At 35.2% G+C, this 27008-nt stretch overlaps 1 protein-coding gene across 6 annotated transcripts in view; it reads right to left on the bottom strand.

The window, feature by feature from the left end:
* Nucleotides 1–16013: 16013 nt before the first annotated feature.
* RPS6KA6 (ribosomal protein S6 kinase A6) overlaps nucleotides 16014–27008 on the bottom strand; it is a 155431-nt gene continuing 144436 nt past the window's right edge. For all 6 annotated transcript variants that reach the window (XM_057539051.1, XM_057539050.1, XM_057539049.1 and 3 more), the window contains 2 exons: nucleotides 18834–18974; nucleotides 16014–17566 (listed from right to left, as the gene is read on the bottom strand). In XM_057539051.1, the coding sequence (XP_057395034.1) occupies nucleotides 17441–17566; nucleotides 18834–18974 (267 nt within the window). In that variant the 3' untranslated portion in view covers nucleotides 16014–17440. The remainder of the gene's footprint in view (nucleotides 17567–18833; nucleotides 18975–27008) is intronic.

Here is a 27008-nt window from a genome sequence, read left to right on the forward strand (position 1 = left end):
AAATATTTGCTAATGAAGCAAGTGACACAGTATTAATCTCCTTATATACAAGCAGCTCATGCAGCTCAATATCCAAAAAATGAACAACCGAATCCAAAAATGGGTAGAAGACCTAAATAGACATTTCTCCAAAGATATACAGATTGCCAGCAAACACATGAAAGGATGCTCAACATCACTAATCATTAGAGGAATCCAAATCAAAACCACAGTGAGGTATCACCTCATACCAGTCAGAATGGCCATCATCAAAATATCTACAAACAATAAATGCTGGAGAGGGTGTGGAGAAAAGGGAACACTCTTGCACTGTTGGTGGGAATGTAAGTTGATACAGCCACTATGGAGAACAGTATGGAGGTTCCTTAAAAATCTAAAAATAGAACTACTATACGACCCAGCAATCCTACTACTGGGCATATACCCTGAGAAAACTATAATTCAAAAAGGGTCATGTAGCACAATGTTCACTGCAGCACTTTTTACAATAGCCAGGACATGGATGCAACCTAAGTGTTCATCAACAGATGAATGGATAAGGAAGATGTGGCACATATATAGAATGGAATATTACTCAGCCATACAAAGAATCAAAATTGGTTTATTTATAGTGAGGTGGATGGGCCTAGAGTCTGTTATACAGAATGAAGTAAGTCAGAAAGAGACAAACAAATACTGTATGTTAACACATATATATTGAATATAAAAAAAAATCGTTCTGATGAACCTAAGGGCAGGAGAGGACTAAGTCTCAGATGTAGAGAATGGACTTGTGGACATGGGGTGGGGGAAGGGTATGCTGGGATGAAGTGATAGAGTAGCATTTTCATATATACACTATCAAATGTAAAATAGTTAGCTAGTGGGAAGCAGCTGCATAGCACAGGGAGATCAGATCCTAGAAGGGTGGGATAGGGAGTGTGGGAGGGATCTGAAAGAGGGAGGGGTATGGGGATATATATATACATATAGCTGATTCACTTTGTTATACAGCAGAAACTAACACAACATTTTAAAGCAATTATACTACAATAAAGATGTTATAAAATATGACATAGTAGGAAAAAATATTTGCAATAATAGATCATAGATAAAGGGTTAACAGCCCTAAATTACATTTAAAAACTTTTAAAAGCTGAGGAATAAAGACCAAAATCCTATAGACTCAAACTTATGAAAATATATTTGACTTCACTCATATTGAGAGAAATGCAAACTAAAACTCTACTGAGGTATCATTTCTCACTCCTCAGCTTGGCAAAAATACCAAAGCCCTGAACTATAATCTCTGACTCATGAGGTCATCAGATGCTCAGAACCAGAGGTATTCAGAGAAAAAGATATAGGGAGTTGGAGACAAGATGGTAGAGTACCAGGATGTGAGCTCACCTCTTCTTAGGAAAACACCAAAATAACAATTAGCTGCTGAACCATCATTGACGAAAAAACGCTGGAAACTACCAAAAAAGATATCCTACATCAAAAGCCAAAGAAGAAGCCATAACAAGAAGGTAGTAGGGGTGCAATTGTGATAAAATCAAATCCCATACCTGCTGGGTGGGTGACCTATAAACTGAAAAATACTTATACTAATGAAGTTCTACTATAGGAATGAAAGTTCCAAGCCCCCAGCCTGGGGGTCTGGCAATGGGTGGAGAAGCCCCCAGAGAATCTGGCTTTGATGGCAAGCAGGGTTTGATTGCAGGAATTCTACAGGATTGGGGAAACAGAAACTCCACTCTTGGATGGTGCACACAAGGACTTGTATGCACCAAGACCCAGGGAAAAAGCAGTGACTTCATAGGAGACAGGGACAGAACTACCTGCCAGTATTGGAGTGTCTCCTCCCGAGTTGGGGGTCGGCTGTGGCTCATCGCAGGGACAAAGACACTGGCGGCGGTTCTTTTCTGGAGTACTCATTGGTGTGAGCCCTCTTGGAGGCCGCCATTTTCTCACCAAAACCTGGACCCACCGTACAGCCTATAGGCACCAGTGCTGGGATGCATCAAGCCAAACAGCCAAGAGGGTGGGAATACACCCCCACTCATCAGCAGACAGGTTGCTTAAAGTCTTCCTGAGCTTAGATCTGCCTCCTAAACACACCCCTTTACATGGTCTGGCCCACCAGAGTTACAAGACCAAGCTCCACCCACCAGTGGGCAGGAAACAATCCCTCCCACCAGAAAGCCTGCACAAGCCTCTTAGACACCTCACCCCCCAGAGGGCACAGAGCAGAAGCAAGAAGAACTACAACCTTGCAGCCTGTGGAACAGAAACTGCAATTACAGAAAGTTAGATAAAATGAGATGGCAGAGAAATATGTCCCATATGAAGGAACAATATAAAACCCCAGAAGAACAACTAAGTGAAGTAGAGACAAGCATATCTATAATGATAGTAATGATGATCCAAGATCTCTGAAAAAGAATGGAGGCACAGATTGCGAAGATACAAGAAATGTTTAACAAAGACCTAGAAGAACTAAAGAACAAACAAACAGAGATGAACAATACAATAACTGAAATGAAAAATACACTAGAAGGAATCAATAGCAGAATAACTGAGGCAGAAGAATGAATAAGTGAGTTGGAAGACAGAATGGTGGAAATCACTGACATGGAACAGAATAAAGAAAAAAGAATGAAAAGAAATGAGGACAGTCTAAGATATCCCGGGGACAGCATTAAATGAACCAACATTCACATTACAGGAGTCTCAGAAGAAGAGAGAGAGAAAGGACCTGAGAAAATATTTGAAGAGATAATAGCTGAAAACATACCAAACATGGGAAAGGAAATACCCAAGTCCAGGAAGCATAGAGAGTCCCAGGGAGGACAAACACAAGGAGGAACATGAAAAAAGACACAGTAAAAAAAAAATGACAAAATTAAAGACAAAGAAAAAGTATTAAAAGCAAGAAAGGGAAAAGCAACAAATAATATACAAGGGAATTCCCATAAGGTTAACAGCTAATACTTCAGCAGAAACTCTGCAGTCCAAAAGAGAGTGCCATGATATATTAAAGTGATGAAAGGAAGAATGTACAGCCAAGAATGCTCTATCCAGCAAGGGTCTCATTCAGATTCAACGGAGAAATCAAAAGCTTTACAGACAAGCAAAAGATAAGAGAATTCAGCACCACCACACCACATTTGAAACAAATGCTAAAGGAACTTCCCTGTGCTGAAAACAAAAGGCCACAACTAGAAACAAGAGAATTACGAATGGCAAAGTTCACCAGTAAAGGCAAACATACAGTAAAGGTAGGAAATCATCCACACACAACAATGATTTCAAAACCAGCAACTGTGAGGAGAGTGCAAATTAAGGATATAGAAATTACATCTAAAATTAAAAGCCCAGCAAATTAAAACAATCATACACACACACACACACACACACACACACACACACACACACACACACACACATAGAGAGAGACTGCTATAGCAAAACCTCATGGTAATTGCAAGCTGAAAATCTACAATAGTTGCACACACAAAAAAGAAAAAGGAATCCAAACACAGCACTAAAGTAAGTCATCAAACCACAAGAGAAGAGAACAAAAGAGTGAGGGAAGAAAAAACACCTACAGAAACAAATCAAAAACAAGAAAATAGCAATAAGAACATAAATATAGGTAATTACCTTAAATGTAAATGGACTAAATGCTCCAGCCAAAAGACAGAGACTGGCTGAATGGATATAAAAACAAGAATCATATATATGCTGTTTAAAAGAGACCCATTTCTGATTTAGGGACACAAAAAGAATGAAAATGAGGGGAAGGAAAAAGGTATTCCATGCAAATGGAAATCAAAAGAAACCTGGAGTAGCAATACTCATATAAAACAAAATAGACTTTAAAATAAAGACTGTTACAAGAGAGAAAAAAGGATACTACATAATGATCAAGGAATCAATCCAAGAAGAAGATATAACAACTGTAAGCATATATGCACCCAACATAGGAAGACCTGAATATATAAGGCAAATACTAACAGTCATTAAAGGAGAAATCAACAGTAACACAGTAATAGTGGGACACTTTAACACTCCACTTACATCAATGGACAGATTATCCAGACAGAAAATCAATAAGGTAACAAAGGTCTTAAATGACACATTAGACCAGATGGACTTAATTGATATTTATAGAGCATTCCATCCAAAAGCAGCAGAATACACATTCTTCTCAAGTGCACATGGAACATTCTCCAGGATTGATCACATGCTGGGTCACAATGTGAGCCTCGGTAAATTTAAGGAAATTGAAATCATAGCAAGCATCTTTTATGACAAAAATACAATGAGACTAGAAATCAACTACACGAAAAAAAAATGTAAAAAGCACAAACATGTGGAGGCTAAACAATATGCTACTAAGCAACCAGTGGATCACTGAAGAAATCAAAGAGGAAATCAAAAAATATCTAGAGACAATGGAAAAAGAAAACATGATGATCTAAAACCTATAGGATGCAGCAAAAGCAGTCCTAAGAGGGAAGTTAATAGCAATATTATCTTACATCAGGAAACAAGAAAAATACCAAATAAACAACCTAACCTTATACCTAAAACAACTAGAGCAAGAAGAACAAGCAAAACCCGAAGTTGATAGAAGGAAAGAAATTATAAAGATCACAGAAGAAATAAATGAAATAGAGACAAAGAAAACATTAGAAAAGATCAATGAAACTAAAATCTGGTTCTTTGAAAAGATAAACAAAATAGATAAATCTTTAGCTTAGACTCATCAAGAAAAAAAGGGAGAGGGCTCAAATTGGTAAAATTAGAAATGAAAAAGGGGAAGTTACCACAGAAATACAAAGGATCATAAGACACTACTACAAGCAACTATACACCAATAAAACGGACAACCTAGAAGAAATGGACAAATTCTTAGAAAGGTACAATTTCCCAAGACTGAACCAAGAAGAAATAGAAAATATGAACAGACCAATCACAAGTACTAAAATTGAAACTGTGATTAAAAACTCCCAACAAACAAAAGTCCAGGACCAGATGGCTTCATAGGCGAATTCTAACAAACATTTAGAGAAGAATTAACACCTACCCTTCTGAAACTATTCCAAGAAATTGAAGGGCAAGTAAGCCACCCAATCTCATTCTATGAGGCCACCATCACCCTGATACCAGAAACAGACAAAGATACCATAAAGAAACAAAATTACAGGCCAATATCACTGATTAACATAGAAGCAAAAGTCCTCAACAAAATACTAGCAAACCAAATCCAACAATAAATTAAAAGGATCATATGCCATCATTAAGTGGGATTTATCCCAGGGATGCAAGTATTTTTCAATATCTGCAAATCAATCAACATGATACACTGCATCAACAAATTGAAGAATAAAAACCATATGATCATCTCAATAGATACAGAAAAAGCTTTTGACAAAATTCAATACCTATTTATGATTAAAAACTCTCCAGAAAGTGAGCATAGAGGGAACACACCTCAATATAATAAAGGCCATATATGACAACCCACAGCTAACATCATACACATCAGTGAAAAGCTGAAAGCATTTCTTTTAAGATCAGGAACAAGACAAGGATGTCCACTCTTGCCACTATTATTCAACATAGTTTTGGAAGTCATAGCCATGGCAATCAGAGAAGAAAAAGAAATAAAAGGAATCCAAATTGGAAAAGAAGAAGAAAAACTGTTACTGTTTGCAGATGAAATGATACTATACATAGAAAATTCTAAAGATGCTACCAGAAAACTACCACAGCTCATCAATGAATTTGGTAAATTTGCAGGATACAAAATTAATACACAGAAATCTGTTGCATTCCTATAGACTAAGAACGAAAAATTGGAAAGAGAAATTAAAGAAAAAAATCCCATTTACCATAGCCTCAAAAAGAATAAAATACCTAAGGATAAACCTACCTAAGGAGGCAAAAGACCTGTACTCCAAAAAGTGTAAGATGCTGATGAAAGAAATGGAAGATGACACAAACAGATGGAAAGATAGACCATGTTCTGGGAGTGGAAGAATCAATATTTTCAAAATGACTATACAATCCAAAGCAATCTACAGATTCAAGGCAATCCTTATCAAATTACCAATAGCACTTTTCACAGAAATAGAACAAAACATTTAAAAATTTGTAGGGAAAGAGAAAAGACCCCAAATAGCCAAAGAAATCTTGAGAAAGAAAAATGGAGCTCGAGGAGTCAGGCTCTCTGAATTCAGACTATACTACAAAGCTACGATAATCAAAACAGTATGGCACTGGCAGAAAAACAGAAATATAGATCAATGTAATAGGTTAGAAAGCCCAGAAATAAACCCACGCACCTATGGTTAATGAATCTACAACAAAGGAGGCAAGACTATATGATGGAGAAAAGACAGTCTCTTCAATAAGTGGTGCTGGGAAAACTGGACATCTACATGTAAAAAATGGAATTAGAACATTCTTTAACACCATACACAAAAATAAACTCAAAATGTATTAGAGACCTAAATATAAAGCCTGATACTCTAAAACTCTTAGAGAAAAACAGGCAGAACACTCTTTGCCATAAATTACAGCAAGATCTTTTTGGATCTGTCTCTTAGAGTAATGGAAATAAAAACAAAAATAAACAAATGGGACCTAATTAAACTCAAAAGCTTCTGCACAGCAAAGGAAACCATAAACAAAAGAAAAGGAAAACCCACAGAATGCGAGAAAATATATGCAAACAGTGCGACTGACAAGGGATTAATCTCCAAAATTTACAAAAAGTTCATACGGCTCAATATCAAAAAAACAAACAACCTAATCAGAAAAATGGGCAGAAGACCAAAACAGACATTTCTCCAAAGAAGATATACAGATGGCCAACAGGCACATGAAAAGATGCTAATCATCACTAATTATTAGAGAAATGCAAATCAAAACTACAATGAGGTATCACCTCACACTAGTTAGAAGGGCCATCATCAAAAAGACTACAAACAATAAATGTTGGAGAGGGTGTGGAGAAAAGGGAATCCTCCTACACTGTTAGTGGGAATGGAAATTGGTACAGCCACTGTGGAGAACAGTATGGAGGTTCCTTAAATATCTAAAAACAGATCTACCATATGATGCCACCATCCCACTCCTGGGCATATATCCGAAGAAAACCATGGCTCGAAAGAATACATGCACCTCAATGATCATTGCACCTCTGTTTACAATAGCCAAGACGGAAGCAACCTAAATGTCCATCGTCAGATGAATGGATAAAGAAGATGTGGTACATATATACAATGGAATATAACTCATTCATTAAAAAGAATGAAATAATGCCATTTGCAGCTACATGTATGGACCTGGAGATTATCATACTAAGTGTAGTAAGTCACACAAAGAAAGACAATATCATATGATATTGCTTACATGCAGAATTAAAAATAATAATAATACAAATGAACTTATTTACAAAACAGAAGCAGACTCAGACTTAGAGAACGAACTTGGGGGGAAGGGTGGGAGGAGGAATAGAGTGGGAGTTCGGGATTGCCATATACACACAACTCTATTTAAAATAGATAACCAACAAGGACCTACTGTATAGCACAGGGAACTCTACTCAATATTCTGTAATAACCTAAATGGGAAAAGAATTTTTAAAAGAATAGATACATGTATATGTATAATTAAATCACTTTGCGGTACACCTGAAACTAACACAACACTGTTAATCAAGTATGTTCCAATATAAAATGAAAATTTAAAAAAAATTAATACAACACTGTAAAACAAATCTGTAATAACCTAAATTGGAAAAGAACTTGAAAAAGAATAGATACATGTATATGTACAACTGAATCACTTTGCTGTATGCCTGAAACTAACACAACATTGTTAATTAACTATACTCCAATACAAAATAAAAATTTTAAAATAGTACCAAAGCCCTTCAATACACTCGGCCGATGAGGCTAGGAACAACAGGTTATCTCATACATGCTGGGGAGAATGCAAAATAGCTTTATGTCTTTGCAGGGAATGTTGGCAGTATGTAATAAAACTACATATTTACTTACCCTTCAATCGAGCAATCTCACTTTTAGAAATTTACTCTGACCACACAACTTCAAAAATAAGAAAACTTATATACTCCTATGCTTTCACATTTATGTAGTTTCCAATATTTTACAATAACAAACTAGGCTGCCATAAATAACTGTAAAAAGGAATATGGAGGATATCTGTAAACCTATATGAATTTCCAAAATATATTAAGTGTAAAAGCAAAGTTAAAGAGAACACAGAGTATTCGATCCTTTATGCAAGAAAAGAAGGGAAAATAATAAAGCATGCATGTATCTGTTTATCTTTACATAAAGAAACACTGAAAGGATGAACCAGAAAACAATGAAGTTAGCTACCTATAAGGGGTGTGGGAAAATGGGGTAGAGAGGATACTGAAGGGAGTGACAGTTCTCTGAGCATACCTTTCTGTACAGTTTTGACTTTTGAAAACACTGAAATTCTACGTATTCTTAAAAATAAAATTAATACAATAAGTGAAGATCATCAAAAGGTACAAACATCTAGCTATAAGATAAATAAGTCATGAGGATGTAATATATAGCATGGTGACCATAGTTAGTACTGTATTGTATATTTGAAAGTTGTTAAGAAACTATATCTTAAAAGTTCTCATCACAATAAAATAAATTATAACTTGTGTGGTGATGGATATTAAACTAAACTTATTCTGGTAATCATTTTGCAATATATACATATATCAAACCATTACATTGTACACCTAAAACTAATACAAGGTTATATGTCAATTATATCTCAAATTAAATTAAATTAAACCAATAAGAATAGAAAGAGGGGGCTAAAATTCAAATGAAATTAAATAAACCCAAATGAACATCAAATGAAAAACATAACCACACTAAAGAGAAACAACAACAAACTTAGTCATAAGTCATCCAGCATCCCTACATGACTGAGGAAACTGCATGTCACCTAGAGTTCATGGTCCTGAAAGCACATTGTTTAAGTGGAAGAGACTTTAGGTATTCTGTTTGGGGAAGAGTGGTATGTGAATTTTATGTAGGCATAGGCATTTAAAAAAGTGTATATATGGGAAGGATACTGGGTAGCCAATAGGAGAATAGCTGACATGATTTGTTATGCTGCATCAATTTGCCCTTATTATGGCTACATCAATTTCCATCTGAAGGATCACTCCTCTTCCCATTTTCTATTCAAGTATTTTTTATGGAGTTGACTCTAGCCCCAAGAGCTAAACATGAGAGAGGAGGTAAGGTTTGGACCTGTTACTGCCATCTTGCCATCATGTAAAGCCTGAGAATGGGTCAGCATTGAAAATAGATCTGAAGGATGGAGAAAAAATGTCCTCATGATATTGCCTAAGACATGAATCCAGTCAACAAACCCCCTTTGCTTGGTTAAGTCAGTTTGAGTTAGATGTTAGCACTTGCAACTAAAAAGATCCTAATGGATTTGCTACAAAACCATGGTTAAAGACATTATTTAGTTCAGTGCCCCTTATATAAGGTTATCCTATGTTAAATACTTTTAAAACTTCAGCATCAGCAAAAAGCATCTCTTGCAGAACTGGCATGCTTCTTGTCACGTAATTGTTATATAATCTGCTGAGTTTCTCTTCTTGCCTTCCCTGTCAGGAAGCTCAGAGCTCAATTTAATGTTCAATTAAATTACCTGTTAGCCCTGGCTCTCAGCACACTTTTCTTATCGTTTTTCACAGTTTTGTTTTTGTATTTCAATTTTAACAGCCTTATTGCATACATATTTATTACTATAAATAACCTTGAATCTCCTTTAGAAGAACGAAGAATAAAATCAGTAATAGTGTCTGGCACAAAAACACAATATACATCTGTTAAGTAAAAATTGCATCTATTAACAAAGAGAATGTATTTTTGTCAGAATCTGAATAATCAGAGGAAGTAAAATACAGTGCCTTACTTTACAATACTAAAGGAAAATCTAAAATACCTGTGTTCAGAAAATATAACAAATGTATCTGAGAGTCTTGAGGCAAAAGGAGAGAGAAAGGCAAGGCTTGGCTCCTAACCTGTGCTTAGGTAGGGGGATGGGGCATGGGGATGAGGGAAAGAGATAAAGAAACAGAGGCTGTTGTAGGCTTGAATAGAGCAGGTTCTAATTCTAGAAAAACCCAGTGGTAAAAGAACATAAACCCTACCTTCACAAATAGGTCCCCAACATTTTCAATCTATCTCTCCAAGTAAATAGGAGGGCACTGGGGGAATCATGGGAGAAACAAATTGTGGTCTGCTTCTTCTACCCCTCACCCTACCCTCCAAGTCAACCTAAGAAGATTAAATCAGGTTGAGCCTGGTAGGACTAAATTATTTCAGGGCACCAGTCAACAAAAATACATTCTTTATCCTGGTAGCTAATGTTTAAAACACAAATGCAGAATGAAGTATACTTTAGTGGGAAGAAGTTGCTTAAAGTATTATGATGTATAAGCAGTGATCAGATATTTTATTAAGGGATGGGGGAGATGGGAGGCATGAAAGAAGCAAAAGCATAAGAGTGATGAAAAAGATGTGGCCAATGAGAAAGCAATTTTTGAAGACTTCCCAAAGTTGCACTAGGGTCTATCTATTTACTTTTAGGAAGTTGAGAAAAACAGAAGAGGTACATGGAGATTCTGATTGCCAGGCTCTAGATGCATTTTTGAACCTCATATGAAATTAAGTTTCTATATGTGTATGCATAGCTGCTATAACCTAACATGGCCTACAAATGTTAGGGGATAAAATTTCTGTTATTCTACTTGATTTCAAGCTTAAAATAAATTTTCCATTACTTAAAGACTAAGATTTTCATTTGTCCTTACTGCAGAAAAGATTAAGTTGTCACCTTAACTTACAGAAGAGTAACCCTAAAGTGGGAAAATATTACAGTTCAAATATCAAGGTTATATGCATAAACAAATGATATCTTGATATGCCTTTTTTACAACTGGCTCCTGAACAATGTATAGCAATTTTCAATGAAATATGCAAGAAGATATACGTGTGTATAAAAGCTGACACAATTTTATATCCATAAATGATCAAGCAAGGTCTAATGTAAAATGTTAGAAAGTTGCAACCTTTTTATTTAGTACCCAGAGAATGCCAGTAATTTAACATGATATCTTGATAAATGTTGCTCACAGAGTTTTAACAAGAATAAAAATAAATAAAATTTCTATGTCATGTTTGGCATACTGTAAATTCAAAATGATAGCCATTTCTTTAGCAGCACTATGAGGGGGAAAAACACTGTAAAATGCAGTACTGGATTTGGTCTTACATAAAAAATGTAGTACAATGAAAACTTTAATGTCAAAAGGAACAGTATTTTAAAGAAAACATTTATAAAATAAATTATGGTATAAACTCCATAATGCAGGCAGAGAAAGAAAATACTAAAAATCTGACTACTGAGGACCTTTTCTTTCAATTTCAGCTTTTAAGTTTTTAAGTATACGTGAATCAAATATACACAAAACTTCTACTTAATGCCATTTCTGTCTTGAGAAGTGCAAAAAAAGTCAGTAAATATCGTATTTTCTACATCAGAAAATAAGCCGATGAATCCCGAAGTGCTTGGGAAGTGTTGGCAGGACAATTTTTTTTTTTTTTCCCACTGTGGCTATAGCAAACTACGCTCTTTCTGCAGAAATCCTATGTAACTCACAACTACCAACACTATTTACTGTTAAAAAAAAAAATCAAACACAGGAAAACCACTTTCTCCTTTTCTTGTACTATGGAATTTAATGCAAAATAAATTCTCATTTCCAAACCCTGCTTGCATTTGGATATTTAATCAAAGTTTCTTGTATAACTTTTATTTATTTATTTTTTAAATATTTATTTATTTATTTTTGGCTGTGTTGGGTCTTCGTTGCTGTGAGCGGGCTTTCTCTAGCTGCAGCGAGCAGGGGCTACTCTTCATTGGAGTGTGTGGGCTTCTCATTGCAGTGGCTTCTCTTGTTGTGGAGCATGGGCTTTAGGCACACGGGCTTCAGTAGTTACAGCATGTGGGCTCAGTAGTTGTGGCTCGTGGGTTCTAGAGCACAGGCTCAGTAGTTATGGCGCATGGGCTTAGTTGCTCCACGGCATGTGGGATCTTCCTGGACCAGGGCTCGAACCCGTGTCCCCTGCATTGGCAGGCGGATTCTTAACCACTGCGTCACCAGGGAAGTCCCCTTGTATAACTTTTAAAATGGTTGTTTCTTGCTAGACTGCTTCCGTGATGTTAAGAATGATTTTATCATATTAAAAAAACAAACAACATTTTTGCTATAAGTGGTATCAATTTCAGAGGGAGAGAATTTGAAAAGAGAACTCAAATGTGACCTGAGAAATATTAGTTGATAGGAAAGAAAAAAAGCAAATAAATCTAATTGGTCACATTCTGACAATTTATTAAGAAACTAATGCACTTTGTACATTCTCTAGAACTGTCCCACATAAAATTAGATGCTTAATAAGACATTTTTTGATGAGTAAATTAGTTCATGTTATTACACAAACAGAATGAAAGCAAAACAGTCATCCAAAGAAGTTCTATTGTACACGGTTTAGAAATGTGAATATAAAACAAATTCTAATGTGTCCATCATATATATATGTATATATACATATATATGTCTATATTCCTAAGCATTCAGCTAAGATTTCTTGCTGGTCAATAAACTAAAAGGTACATAATTTGTGGAATATTATCTAACTAAGCAATCTTGAATTTCTATATTCTAAAAAATTATTTTCCTTTGTGTTTTTCTTTGTATTTCAAAGAACCTTATGCCTATAATTTAGGGCTTATTATACCTTCAAGTATTAGCAATCAAACTGAATTTTAGATGATCAAGCTTTAAAATTTCATTCAAATTATATGATGGACTTCACTATATTGTACGACTAAAACCAGGAACAGTGCATCCATGAGCATAATGTATTGATAATAATGTATTTGATAATAATTACTATCAGTGACACTACACTCTTGCATAGGAAGGCAGATAGCACACTACTGAATTATTCTGTTAATTTCAGCAATCATTCATTTTGAGATACATGCCAAAAATACTTGAATAAGCTTTGAAATGTAAGAAACTGTTCTAAAGGAGCTTAAGTGTAGTTGACCAATCTATACTTAATATGGCTTGCATTCTTGTTGAGGAATAACATTGTGATAAATAGGTTCTCTGTGTCCTGAAATTTAGTCAAAAGATCTGGAGACTTTGACTGCACTGACAGTTTGCATTCAATCTTTCTGTGCTCTTGTTTCTCTATCAATAAAATAGGAATAGAGTCTGGGGCTAGGGGGGAGACTACTTATGTTATATGGACTATGTAATATGAGAAACAAGAATACAGATAAATATGGGCTTAACAACAACTGCCTCCCTCCACACCATTCTGTCATAGAAGTTCATTGTGAAGTTCAATGTGATAAAAGAGCTTGGAAGTTTTTAAGAGAAAATGTAGATTGAGAAGTAGTAAGGAAGGAGCTGTGCAGAAAAACAAAAACAAAAACAAAAACAAAACCCACAAAAAAAGACACTTTTTTTGGATAATCTGATACTAGGGGCACGTTGTGTAAGTTCCTTGCCCCAAAATATCTTCCCTGATAATAACTGATTTTAAAATTATTCTCATCTGGCTAGACTGCCTGAAAATCCAGCAACTAGAAACTCATTTGATTAATGGACATCTTCCTTGAAAAATGTCAAATTATCTATTAGCCACTGACAGAAAAATGTGAATTAATTTAATAAAATAGCTTTCCTTTCACCTTTTTAGCTGAAAATAGCTGCTCTGTGAGAATGGAAGTTCTGACTCAGGGAAGGGGAATGGTAGAGGTCTTTTTGGAGCACAGAATCCTTCTGGAGTAAGCTTTAATCACTGGAGTCCTCTGTGAGGTACTCAAGTAGGATAGCATGTGGGAGCTGGAAAGTAAGGAGGAAGAGAATGTAGAGAATGCCAAAGACATACTTTGCCTAGTTTAAAGCCTAAGTTTTTTAGTTGATCTTAAAGCCAAGGTAAGTGGTTCTTTTCCTTCTTCATATATGAAGGGCCTCTTACTGTCAGGAAAATGCTACTCAATCAGTATGAATAAGTTTCTGTGGGAAGTACAATTTTAACATGATGTTTCAAAGAGGAGACATTATAAACCAGCAGTCCCCACCTTTTTAGCACCAGGGACTGGTTTCATGGAAGACAATTTTTCCATGGATCGGGGTGGGGGGGGGGTCGGTGGTTCAGGCGGTAATGCAAGTGATGGGGATTGGCAGATGAAGCTTCGCTCGCTCGCCCGCCCACCGCTCACCTCCTGCTGTGTGGCCTGGTTCCTAACAGGCCGCAGACCGGTATGGGTCTGTGGCCCGGTGGGTTAGGGACCCCTGTTATAAACACCAAGCATCTATTCTTAAGGTTTCAAGTTGCCGATACGTATAAAATCCTTTTGGGGTAACCAGAGGTGCTATCAAAATGCTTTACTATGTTTAATTACCAATGGCAATAAATGACAAAAATCAAGGTTTAGGCATTCACGGATCTAAGAAAATAGGCTAAAGTTTGATTTTCATGAAAGAACTAAAACCATTGTTTTTTTCCACAAAATCACCAATACCAGCACTACATTTTAATTTTCATACAAATGGTTTCCTGAGTTTATTCATAATAATATGTGCTTTAGGACAATAGATGGTAAAGTCTATCTGGGCAAATCTGTTTTTTCCCTTTGAGGAAAAGAATACAATATCCTCTCCTTTCCAGAACAACAATAAAAACCCCAAACTGTGCTATCATTAAATACTACCAAGAACCATCAACTAGAAAGAAAAGCAATGCAAAACAGTGTTCACAAATCCATTAGAAACCAAAGTATTCTGAAGTCTCAAAGAAAGGATTTGTTTATACTGGTTAAGTATTTGTAGAAATCCCATCAAAAAATGTCCCATTCATATCTGCTTTTGTTGCTCTAGAGTTCTAGCCAAAATAGACATGATTAGGCATCCCTACCTGGGTTGCTTCTACAGAATGAGGGTGTAATTTGAGGTTTTCCCTTATAATAAGGTTGCCCCCTACTACTGTTGTTAAGCTACCATGTTCGAATTTTCCAGAAGAAAGCTCTCACAATTATTGGGAAAATCCACTAGCACATCTGCGTCTTTTTTTTTTTTTTTCATCTGCGTCTTTTATACACTGTCAATCCTCACTGAGTGATAAGGAATCATGCTGTTCATTGCTTATTTCTGATCACGTTCCTTTCACGAAGGGACTGTATGACATGACCTTTCTGAGCAAACTCATTGAAAAATTAAGATCATCTACTTTAAAAAACTACTGATTATGGAAAGACTGAAAGTTACTTTGTGGTCATTTTTCATTTTCCAACTTTACTTACCCTAATTCTACTACTACAAAAGCATACACGGAAATAGTGTCTCTGTCCTGAAAAGCTGAACACCAAAATCATACCTCTGAGTTTGTCATATCAATTCTGATAAGAAGATATAACATCACAAACAAGATAATGACAAGAGGAAAATAAGCCAGAATATAAGAACACAAATTGTCACACACAAGTACTTCTAGTAATAAAACAAAATGAGGAAAGAAAAAGCCAAACTGGGACATAAAAATCTACAAGATATGGTCCCAGTATGTTTCTAAGTAATGTTTTCCATGTAACACTAGATGTTCCTTAATGTCTTTCCATTATTGCAAAAAGACACCTCAAAATAAGGATACATAGTTTTATATATCACACACAAGAAATAGATCTTTGTGAATGGAATATACATCACTTACATTATAAAGAAAATTATGTATAGTTTCTTTTATTAAATACTGAAGTTACAAGTCTCCTAGACTAAATTGTATACTTCAGCACTCAGTAATCACCTCTCTCTGAACTAAGCAAAATAAAATACACAGCAAACAGTATACCAAGCACGCACAAGTAGATCACTTATATTCACTAAAGAAAAGTGTAATATCCTCCAGTTTACATTCATGAGTTCCTTCTGTCAGTAGCAGTAGCAGTAGCAGTAGCAGCAGTAGTAGCAGTAGTAATGGTATTTAAAGTAGTAGTAATGGTATTTTCTTCAACAACACAAAAAGATTCTTTCAAATTCCATCATTTAGAGAAAACAATACATACTACGCAGTGGTTCTGAATCATAAAATTTAATAATAGGACAAATTTGGCCAGACCTTTTTATTATAAATATGATTTTAAAATGTGTTCAAATTTTATGCAGATCATTAACATTAATTTCTATTTAAAAAGACTGTTTATCTTCTTGAAGTCAACTATTATGTAGCATTATCTACAGTTTACTGAAATGCATTATAACTATATCATGTGTGCTAAGCTCACAAGTCCACTACAGTAAAGTTTCAACTATATGACCACAGGATTAAAGATAGATTAATATGCTACACTGTAATTCAAAGCACATGGAAGTCCAAAAAACAACAGTGTAGTTCATTATAAAGGGACAGATGATAATTAAATCCAATTGGTTAACTTGAAAGTCAGCTTACATAACACCAAGGTAGTGCCAACACCAGGTACTTTATTTTCAAAGGCTTAACTATGACCTATTTAGTAGATTACAACACCAATATAAAGCCTTCGGCTAAACATTTCTTCACTTGTATTACAATTCCATTAGATGTAAAATTTACAGAAGCCTTATGAAAACCTTTATTTCTAGATGAGGCCACTTATGGATAATATACAGGTCTGTCGGCACACATTATCTGTGATTTAATTCTTCTGTAAAATTTGGCATCAACCATATTAGGAGTTCACATATTAGCACAAATGATTTTTTCATCTGGCACTAAACTACTATGTTTACATTTTAGTAACTACAGAGAGTCAAATGAGTGGAGTCCTTTGGTTACACACAATAAGTTTCTAAAATACATTTTTTGTTTGATTTTCTTAAAAAAAAAGAAGCCTATCCTTTCAGGATCTAATGTTAAAAAATACTGACATTGCTTGGCATTATACTATTATACTTCCATCTTAACTGTTGATAATGATTCCCCAAACCATTATTTTACATAACCAGAAAAACTATTAAAGTAACTTTATTTGAAAGGAACTTTAGAAGTTAGTGTGCAGAGAAGTTGGTAGGACCTTGTAGACACCAATTTTATACTTAAATAAACACTTGGACACTACTGAAAAACAATGCAGTATGAATATTGTGGACCTGTATATGTTTTTTATCTCACTCCCCCTTAAAAAAAGGAAGCTTAAACAGAATATTCAAGTAATGTAGTAGAAAACAATGCCTTTGATATAAGATTAGACAAAAAGCCACACATTTAAATTTTTATTCATCCAGTTTGGCTGAGGAACACTAAAAATCTTACAGGCCAGTTGATGTTCGCTTTTTCATGCTCCGTCGTTGAGCTAAGCTTGAAGCAGCAACAGGCTCTAGGACTGGTTGAAAGGTCTTGTGAGTCAGGGCAGAATATGTGGCGACCACTGCTCCCTAAAATAATGAGAAATATCACAAAATGAATAACAATCTCTGGAAGTAAGAAAACTTCCACATTATATCATGAGAAATTTAACTAGAATACAACTTTTCCCCCCCAGGAAAATAATTGAGAATCCTTAATCTGTGCATTGATGCTCCCTTGATTAATTAACACTTGATTACTTGTATATTTTTTACTTCAATAACTATGCTTCTTACAAATTTTTAAAACACTAAAATATATTATTTTTATCAGTCTTTCAAAACTCATCGAATTTGCTTTTAAATATCTTTTTAATCTTATTTTTAATAGGAATTGTATATATTTAAGGCATATAACATGTTATTTTGATATATATACAGTAAAATGATTACTACAGTCAAGCTAATCAACATATTTTCTCTTCACACAGTTATCATTTTTTGTGTGATGAGAGCACCTGAAATCTTAGAAAATTTCCAGTACTCAATATAGTATTATTAACTATAGTCATCAGGCTTCACGTTAGATCTCTAGACTTATTCATCCTACATAACTGTAACTTTGTATGCCTTAACCAATATCTCCCCATTTCCACCACCTCCATGCCCCTGGTAACCACTGTTCTACTCTCTGTTTCTACATATTTGACTTTTTTAGATTCCACATATAAGAGAGATCATATACTATTTTTCTTTCTGTGTCTACATTATTTCACTTAGCAATAATGTCTTATGGGTTCACCTATGTTGTTGCAAATGGCAAGATCTCCTTTTAAAAAGCTGAATAATATTCTATTATATATAATATATTCCATACACACACACATCACAATTTCTTTACCCTCAGAGATTATCTGCACTCCCATGTTCATTCCAGCAATATCACAATGGCCAAGATATGGAAACACCTTAGTGTCCATCAACAGATAAATGGATAAAATATTAAACTTTAAAATCTAGGTCCAATGTCTATAAATATGGAAACCAATGGTTATTAATTTAGGAACCACTAGCCACCTTTTGTTTCCATACAAAACTTGAATTTAGTCTGCTCCTAGCCCCAGTGTCTCTTAAGAGCAAGTCAAATACAATCAAGAAATTTTTATTTATCATCAGTAAGGCAGTAGGTAAAGAAGTTTGTTACTTAAAAAAGCAAACCAATACAAAAAATCTATAAATATACCTTTAAAAAATAAAGATACTTTAAAGTAATTATATGTGTCATCAGTGGATGGCATGCAATGGCATTATTAGGTATCAAGCATTTAGAAGGTGCTTAAAAGTATGTTTGTTTTACCTTAACAACATGTGATGTATCATTCCTATTTGGCTGATCATTTGGCAACTGATCTCTGTGGGTTATCCACGAGTGTTTTAATACTTGTTCTGTAGTGTACCGCTGCTGTGGGTCCATATGCAGCATATGGGAAAGCAAATCCTAAATTAAAATGAAAAATATATATATACATACATGAAACTACATATCATTAAATGTTTTAGTAAAATATATCATTTCACATTTTCTCAAAGTATGAAAGCATTAATAGCTTTGCAATCTGTTTTATTTGACCTATCATTAGGGAAAACAAAACCCATATACTGCATAGTTAACTGTCAAAAGAGAATCTTAAAACAGATTTTTCAAAATACAGTATATCCCTATTTACCATTCTAAAATCAGGGGATACCAATTCTGTGGAACTGGAATGTGGTTAGTGAGGGAGGAGAAAAATGTAAAGTAGCAGGAGCTATGGTGGAATGTGCTAAATGGTCAGGAGGAGAAAGGAACTATTGATCTTTGCTGGTAGTCTGGGCCCCAAGGTATAAGGGTATCTGTATATAGATACAACATCATAGAAGGGAGGGTCCCATGTTGTTAATATGCTCAGTAATTGGTGGTTTACTGTATAAAATACTAAAGAAAGCAAAACATAAATCCAAGGTTAGCAGCTGACTGCTAGCATTGTAGTGGTCAGAATATCATACATTTTTCATCGGAGTAAATGTGAATATGCTTATTTTCTCTATGTTGTAATAAAAACTTATAAATGTAACATAACCTCATAATAAAACATAATTTTAAATCTATTAAATGATGTAACAATTTAAAATAAACTATCTCTACCAAGCATCTTTTATAGAAAGGAGAATTAAACTCTCCTTAACAAGCATCTTCTAATATAGAAACAAAAGCATTTGTGAACTTTTTATCACTAGCAGAAGCAGTGAGAAACCAAAGACTACACTGTAATGTCAGAATTTGAAGAATAATGTAATTGGTTGAAACTATGTAGAGGAGTAGAACAACCAATCAAAAAAATCTTTTGAAAAAAGAACATATGTGCAGAAATAAATGAAAAAATAATATTTAAAAGAACATAACAGTGAATTACATCAATAAAACAGACATAAATGATAATCATAAAAATGATTAAAGTTCCAAGGACTTCTGTGCCTCTGGCCAAGATGTAAAACCAGGAACTGGATTCACTCACCTGGTTGAAACCCAGTCCCTCAAAAAAAAAAATACCCATAAAATATAGGAAGCAACAGTATTCAAGAGATCAGATATTAGGCAACGAAGGAAAGTAACCCTTAAAAGATGGGAAACAAATCAAGTAAGCCCTATGATTGCTCTAGCTTAGAACCTGGAAAGAGTTTTCAGGATGCTGGGTAGGTAAGGAAAACTCAGGCAGAGCCTGGAAGATTCCCTGTGGTGACAAGGCAGAACTGAGAGTCAGGGAAGACCAGGGCAGAGAGAGCAAGAAAGATTAATGAAGAGGTAAGAGGAGCCGAGAGAGAACCCTGTAGGGTGTCTCTTTCAAGTGTCTTCACCACAAACCCATATGTGGTGAAAAAAATAACACAGGTCATGGGAAGAACCGTATGAAAGGATTAGAGGGAAATGGGAGTTCATGCAGGGTGAAGAATATTGCTTGTTCCCACCAGTCAGACTGGAAAATCTCATATTCATGGAGTATTTAGTAGAGAAATTGAAAGAAACCTGCCTGAGTAGTGAGTATCCCTAGATTAAACACTGCTCTGGTCCTGCCTAAAAATATCTTAAAAGGAATGCACAAAAGTATCAATTGTTTTCCCTAACTTAACTCAGAAAGTAGCTGAAGAATGGGAATACAAAAGCATCCAGCACTCACCAAGGTAAAATTCACTATGTCAAGCTTCTTATCCAAAATTACAAGGCATACAAAAGAGAAGGAAAATACAATGCAAAATGAAAAGAAAAAAACTCAATCAATCAAAATTGACCCAAAACTGAAATATATGTTCAAAAGTTAAGTAGAGAGACATAGAAGATATAAAAAGAAACAAATAAAACAGAGGTGAAAACTAAAATGTGAGACAAAAAAATAAAAAATAAAAAGAACCAAATAGGATTAATGGCAAATTTAAGATGGCAGGTAAAAAGACTGGTGAAGACATGGCAATAGACAGTATAAAAAAGAAAAAGAAGTGCAAAACAAACAAGCAAAACAGCAGAGCATCAATGAGCTATGGGACAACTTCAACTGACAAAGCACACAACTGCAATTGGAGTCCCAGAAAGTAAGAGGGAAGAAAACAATATTTGAAGAAATAATGCCTCTAAAATTTCCAGATTTTATGGAAACTATGAACCCACATATCTAAGAAGGTCAGTGAACCCCAAGTAAAAGAAATAAAGAAAATTACACCAAGGGACATCAAACCAAATTGCTCAAAACCCAAGACAGAGAAAACTTTAAAAGTAACTGACAAAAGAAAAAAGACAAGTTACATATGATGAAACAAAGATAAAAATAAAAGCCCCATAGGCACATACATTAAGCTGCCCTGGGACAACCCCACCCACCAGTGGTGAGGTACCAGCCCTAGGTCCCCCCAGACCCTGCAGACAGTCACCTAGGCCCTTGGTCCCACCCACTAGCAAGCCAGCACCAGCCCTGGGACCACTGGGGCTGAACAGCCAGTCATGCCAGGACCCAGCCCTGCCCAACAGTGGGCTGGCAGCCACCACAACACAGGGCCTGGCAACCAACTGGGCTGGAGCCAGCCCTGTCTGCCAGCACACCCAGAGTAGTGGCCCCAGCACAACAGAAGAACCCACGCAGCACACACATGGGGCACCCCTAGGACATATAGCTCTGGTGACCAGAGTGGAGTATGCTGATTGGCCCCATAGAATATCTCCTACATAATGCCACTTCTCCAAGATCAGGAAACATGACTGACCTACTTAATAAATAGAAATAAACACAGAGAACTGGACAAAATGAGGAGACAGAGGAATATGTTCCAAACAAAGGAACAAGACAAAATCTCAGAAGAACTAAACAAAGTGGAAGAGAGCAACCTACCCAATAAAGACTTCAAAGTAATGATCATAAAAAATGCTCAATGAACTTGGGAGAATAATGGATGAACACAGTGAGAAGTCTAACAAAGAGTTACAAAGTATAAAGAACCACAAAACAGAGCTGAAGAATACAATAGTTGAAATTTAAAAAACAAAAAAACAAAAAACACTAAGAAGGAATCAAGAGTACGTGACATGATACAGAGAAACAGATCAGTGAACTGAAAGACAGAGTAATGTAAATCACCCAAGCTGAACAGAAAAAGGGGAAAAAAAAGAATTTAAGAAATGAGGATAGCTTTTAAAAGATTTCTGGAAAAAATACCAAGAGTACTAATATTCACATTATAGGGGTCCCAAAGGAGAAAAGAGAAAGGGACACAATTTATTTGAAGAAATAATAACTGGAAACTTCCCCTACCTGGGAAAGGAAATGGACATCCAGGTCCAGGAAGCAACTGAGTCCAAAACAAGCTGAATGAAAAGAGATCCACACCAAGGCACACTATAACTAAAACGGCAAAAATTATAGATAGAAAATCTTAAAAGTGGCAAGAGAAAAGCAACTAGTTACATACAAAGGAATTCCCATAAGACTTTCAGTTGACTTTTCAGCAGAACCTGCAAGCCAGAAGGGAGTGCCAAAGTGATGTATTCAAAGTGACGAAAGGACAAAACATACAACCAAGACTACTCTACCCAGCAAGGCTATCTTCAGATTTGAAGGAGAGAGAATGTTTTACAGAGAAGCAAGCACTAAAAAAGTTAGGTACCACTAAACCAACGGCTCTCCAAGAAATGCTAAAGGGACTTCTCTAAGTAGCAAAGACAAGACCAAAACTAGAAATATAAAAATTACAAAAGGCAAAATCTCACTGGTAAAGGCAAAGGCACAGTAAACATCAACCACTTATAAAACTACTAGGAAGGTTAAAAGACAAGAGTGGTAAAATCACCTACATATACACATAAAGTAGTTAAGAAATACACACAAAAAACATGCAAAATATGATGTTAAAAACATTAAACATAAGAGGGGTATAAAAATGCAAGGTTTTTAGATGAGTTCAAACTTAAGAGATCATCAACTGAAAATAATCATATATATTGTGAAATACGAACATCATGGTAACCACAAAGCAAAAACCTGTAACAGACACACATACACACACACACACACACACACACACACACACACACACACGAGAGAGAGAGAGAGAAAGGAATCCAAACATAATACTAATGATAATCATCAAATCACAAGGGAAGAGAGCAAAAGATGAAGAAAGATAAAAAAAGACAAAAACAACCAGAAAAAAATTAACAAAATGGCAATAAGTATTGATACATACCTATTGATAATTATTTGAAATGCAAATAAATTAAATATTCCAATCAAAAGACATAGAAAGTGGCTGAATGACTAAAAAAAAAAAAACAAGACCATCTATATGCTACCTATAAGAGACTCACTTCAGATGTAAACACACACAAAAACTGAATGTGAAGGATAAAAAAGGTATTCCATCCAAATGGAAATGAAAAGAAAGCTGGGGTAGCAATACTTATATTAGATGAATAGACTTTAAAACAAAGACTGTAACAATAGACAAGGACATTACATAATGACGAAGGGGTCAATCCAGCAAGATGTATATCAATTGTAAATATATATGAAACCAAAGTTGGAATACCTAAATACGTAATGCAAATACTGACATTAAAGGACAAATTGACAGTAACACAATAATAGTAGTTGACGTCAATATCACACTTACATCAATGGAGAGATCATCCAGACAGAAAATCAATAAGGAAACACTGGTCTTAAATGACACATTAGACTAGATGGAAATAATACAAATATACAGAACTTTTGATCCAAAAACAACAAAACACACATTTTTTTCAAGGGCACATGGAACATGCTCCAAAGACAGTTCACATGCTGGGCTGCAAAACAAGCCTCAATAAATTTAAGAAGGCTGAAATCACATCAAGCATATTTTCCAACAATGGTATGAGACTAGAAATCAAGTACAAGAACAAAAAAAAAAAAAACTTCAAAAAAAACCCCCCACACATGTGGAGTCTAAACAACATGCACTAAACAACCAATGGATCACTGTAGAAATCAAAGAGGAAATCAAAAAAATACTTAGAGACAAATGAAAGCAAAAACACAATGATCTACAATCTATGGGCCACAGCAAAAGCAGTTATTAGAGGGAAGTGGATAGTGACCCACACCTATATCAGGAAGCAAGAAAAATGCCAAACAATCTAACCTTACACTTAAAGGAACTAGAAAAAGAAGAAAAAAACAAAACTCAAAGTTAGTAGAAGGAAAGAAATAATAAAGATCAGAGCAGAAACAAATGAAATAGAGATTAAAAACTTCTAGCCAGTCATCAAGAAAAAAAGAGAAAGGGCTCAAATCAATAAAAACAGAAGGGAAAGAGGAGAAATAACTAATAGCACAGAAATAAAAAGGATCACAAGAGATTACTACAGTTATACTCCAAAAAATGGACAATCTAGAAAAAAAATGGATAAATTCCTAGAAACATACAATCTTCCAAGACTGAACCAGGAAGAACTAGAAAACGTGAACAGACCAATTACCAGTAATAAAACTGAATCAGTAATAAAAACAATTCCCAACAAACAAAAGTCCAGGACAAATGGCTTCACTGATGAATTCTAAAAACATTTAAATAAGAGTTGACACCCATCCTTCTCAAAGAATTCCTAGAAAATTAAACAAAAAAAGAATACTTTTGAACTCATTTTATAAGGCAAGCATAACCCTGATAACAAAACCAAAGATACCACCAAAAAAATGAAAATTACAAGCTAATATCACTGATGAACATCGATACAAAAACCCTCAATAAAATATTAGCAAACTAAATTGAACAACCTATTAAGAGAAACACAAAATGATAAAGTGGGATTTATCACAGAGATGTAAAGGATGCTTCAGTATCTGCAAATCAATCAATGTGATACACCACATTAACAAATTGAAGAAGAAAAATCATATGATTATCTCAATAGATGCTGCAAATGCATTTGACAAAATTAAACATCCATTTATGATAAAAACTCTAAACAAAGTTGGTCTAGAGGTAATATACCTCAACATAATAAAGGCCATATATGACAAACCCACAGCTAACATCATAATCAATGATGAAATCTAAAAGCTTTTCCTCTAAAATCAGGAACAAGATAAAGACGTCCACTCTCACCACTTATATTTAACATAGTACTGGAGGTCCTCACCAAAGGAATCAGACAAGGAAAAGAAATAAAATCAATAAGGAACACAGTCCTTAAATGACACATTAGACCAGGTGGACTTAACTGATATCTATAGAGTGTTCCATCCAAAAGGAGCAGAATACACATTCTTTTCAAGTGCACACGGAACAGTCTCCAGGATAGATCACATGCTAGGCAACAAAGCAAGCCTTGGTAAATTTAAGAAAATTGAAATCATATCTAGCATCTTTTCTAACCATGATGCTATGAGATTAGAAATCAACTACAAGAAAGAAACTGCAAAAAAACACAAGCACATGTAGGCTAAACAATATGCTCCTAATCAACCAATGGATCACTGAAGAAATCAAAGAAGAAATAAAAAAAAAATACCTAGAGACAAATGAAAATGAAAACATGAAGATCCAAAAGATATGGGATGCAGCAAAAGCAGTTCTAAGATGGAAGTTTATAGCAATACAAGCTTACCTCAGGAAACAAGACAAATCTAAAATAAGGAAGCTAACCTTACACCTAAAGGAATTGGAGAGAGAAGAACAAACAAAACCCAAAGGTAGTAGAAGGAAACATAAAGATCAGAGCAGAAATAAATTAAATAGACACTAAGAAAACAATAGAAAAGATTAATGAAACTAAAAGTTGGTTCTTTGAAAAGATAAACAAAATTGATAAACCTTTAGCCGGACTCATCAAGAAAACAAGGGAAAGGGCCCAAATTAAGAAAATTAAGGGCTTCCCTGGTGGCACAGTGGTTGAGAGTCCGCCTGCCAATGCGGGGGACACGGGTTCGAGCCCTGGTCTGGGAGGGTCCCACGTGCCGCGGAGCAACTAGGCCCGTGAGCCACAATTACTGAGCCTGCGTGTCTGGAGCCTGTACTCCACAACAAGAGAGGCCGCGATAGTGAAAGGCCCACGCACCGCGATGAAGAGTGGCCCCTGCTCGCCACAACTAGAGAAAGCCCTCGCACAGAAACGAAGACCCAACACAGACAAAAATAAATAAATACATTAAAAAAAAAGAAAAAAAAAAGAAAATTAAAAATGAAAAAGGAGAAGTTACAACGAACACCACAGAAATACAAAGGATCATGAGAGATTATTACAAGCAACTATATGCCAATAAAATGGACAACCTAGAAGAAATGGACAAACTCTTAGAAAGGTACAATCTCTCAAGACTTAATTAGGAAGAAATAGAAAATATGAATAGACCAATTACATGTACTGAAATTGAATCTGTAATTTAAAGCTCTAAACAAAATACCTATGACATTATTCAAAGAACTAGAACAAATAATCCTAAAATTTATATGGAACCATAAAAGACCCAGAATTGCCAAAGCAATCCTTAGGAAAAAGAACAAAGCAGGAGGCATAATCAACCCTCCCAGACTTCAGACAATACTATGAAGCTACAGTAATCAAAACAGCGTGGTACTGGCACAAAAGGAGACAGACAGATCAATGGAACAGAGTAGAGAGCCCAGAAATAAACCCACACACCTATGTGCAATTAATCGTTGACAAAAGAGGCAAGAATATACAATGGGGAAAAGACAGCCTCTACAGCAAGTGATGCTGGGAAAGCTGGACAGTCACATGTAAATCAATGAAGCTAGAACACACCCTGTCACACCACACACAAAAGTAAACTCAAAATGGCTTAAAGACTTAAATATAACACAAGATACTATAAAACTCCTAGAAGAGAGTGTAACAGGGAAGAGCCAACCCTGACTCCATGTTGGATCTGTTTCTTTACTTTAACCTTTGCTTCCTGTTGCTTTTGTTCACTGACAGGATACTGTCTATACATAATGGCCTGCCTTG

Source organism: Balaenoptera acutorostrata, chromosome X (genome assembly GCF_949987535.1).
Source record: "Balaenoptera acutorostrata chromosome X, mBalAcu1.1, whole genome shotgun sequence".
Taxonomy (NCBI): domain Eukaryota; kingdom Metazoa; phylum Chordata; class Mammalia; order Artiodactyla; family Balaenopteridae; genus Balaenoptera; species Balaenoptera acutorostrata.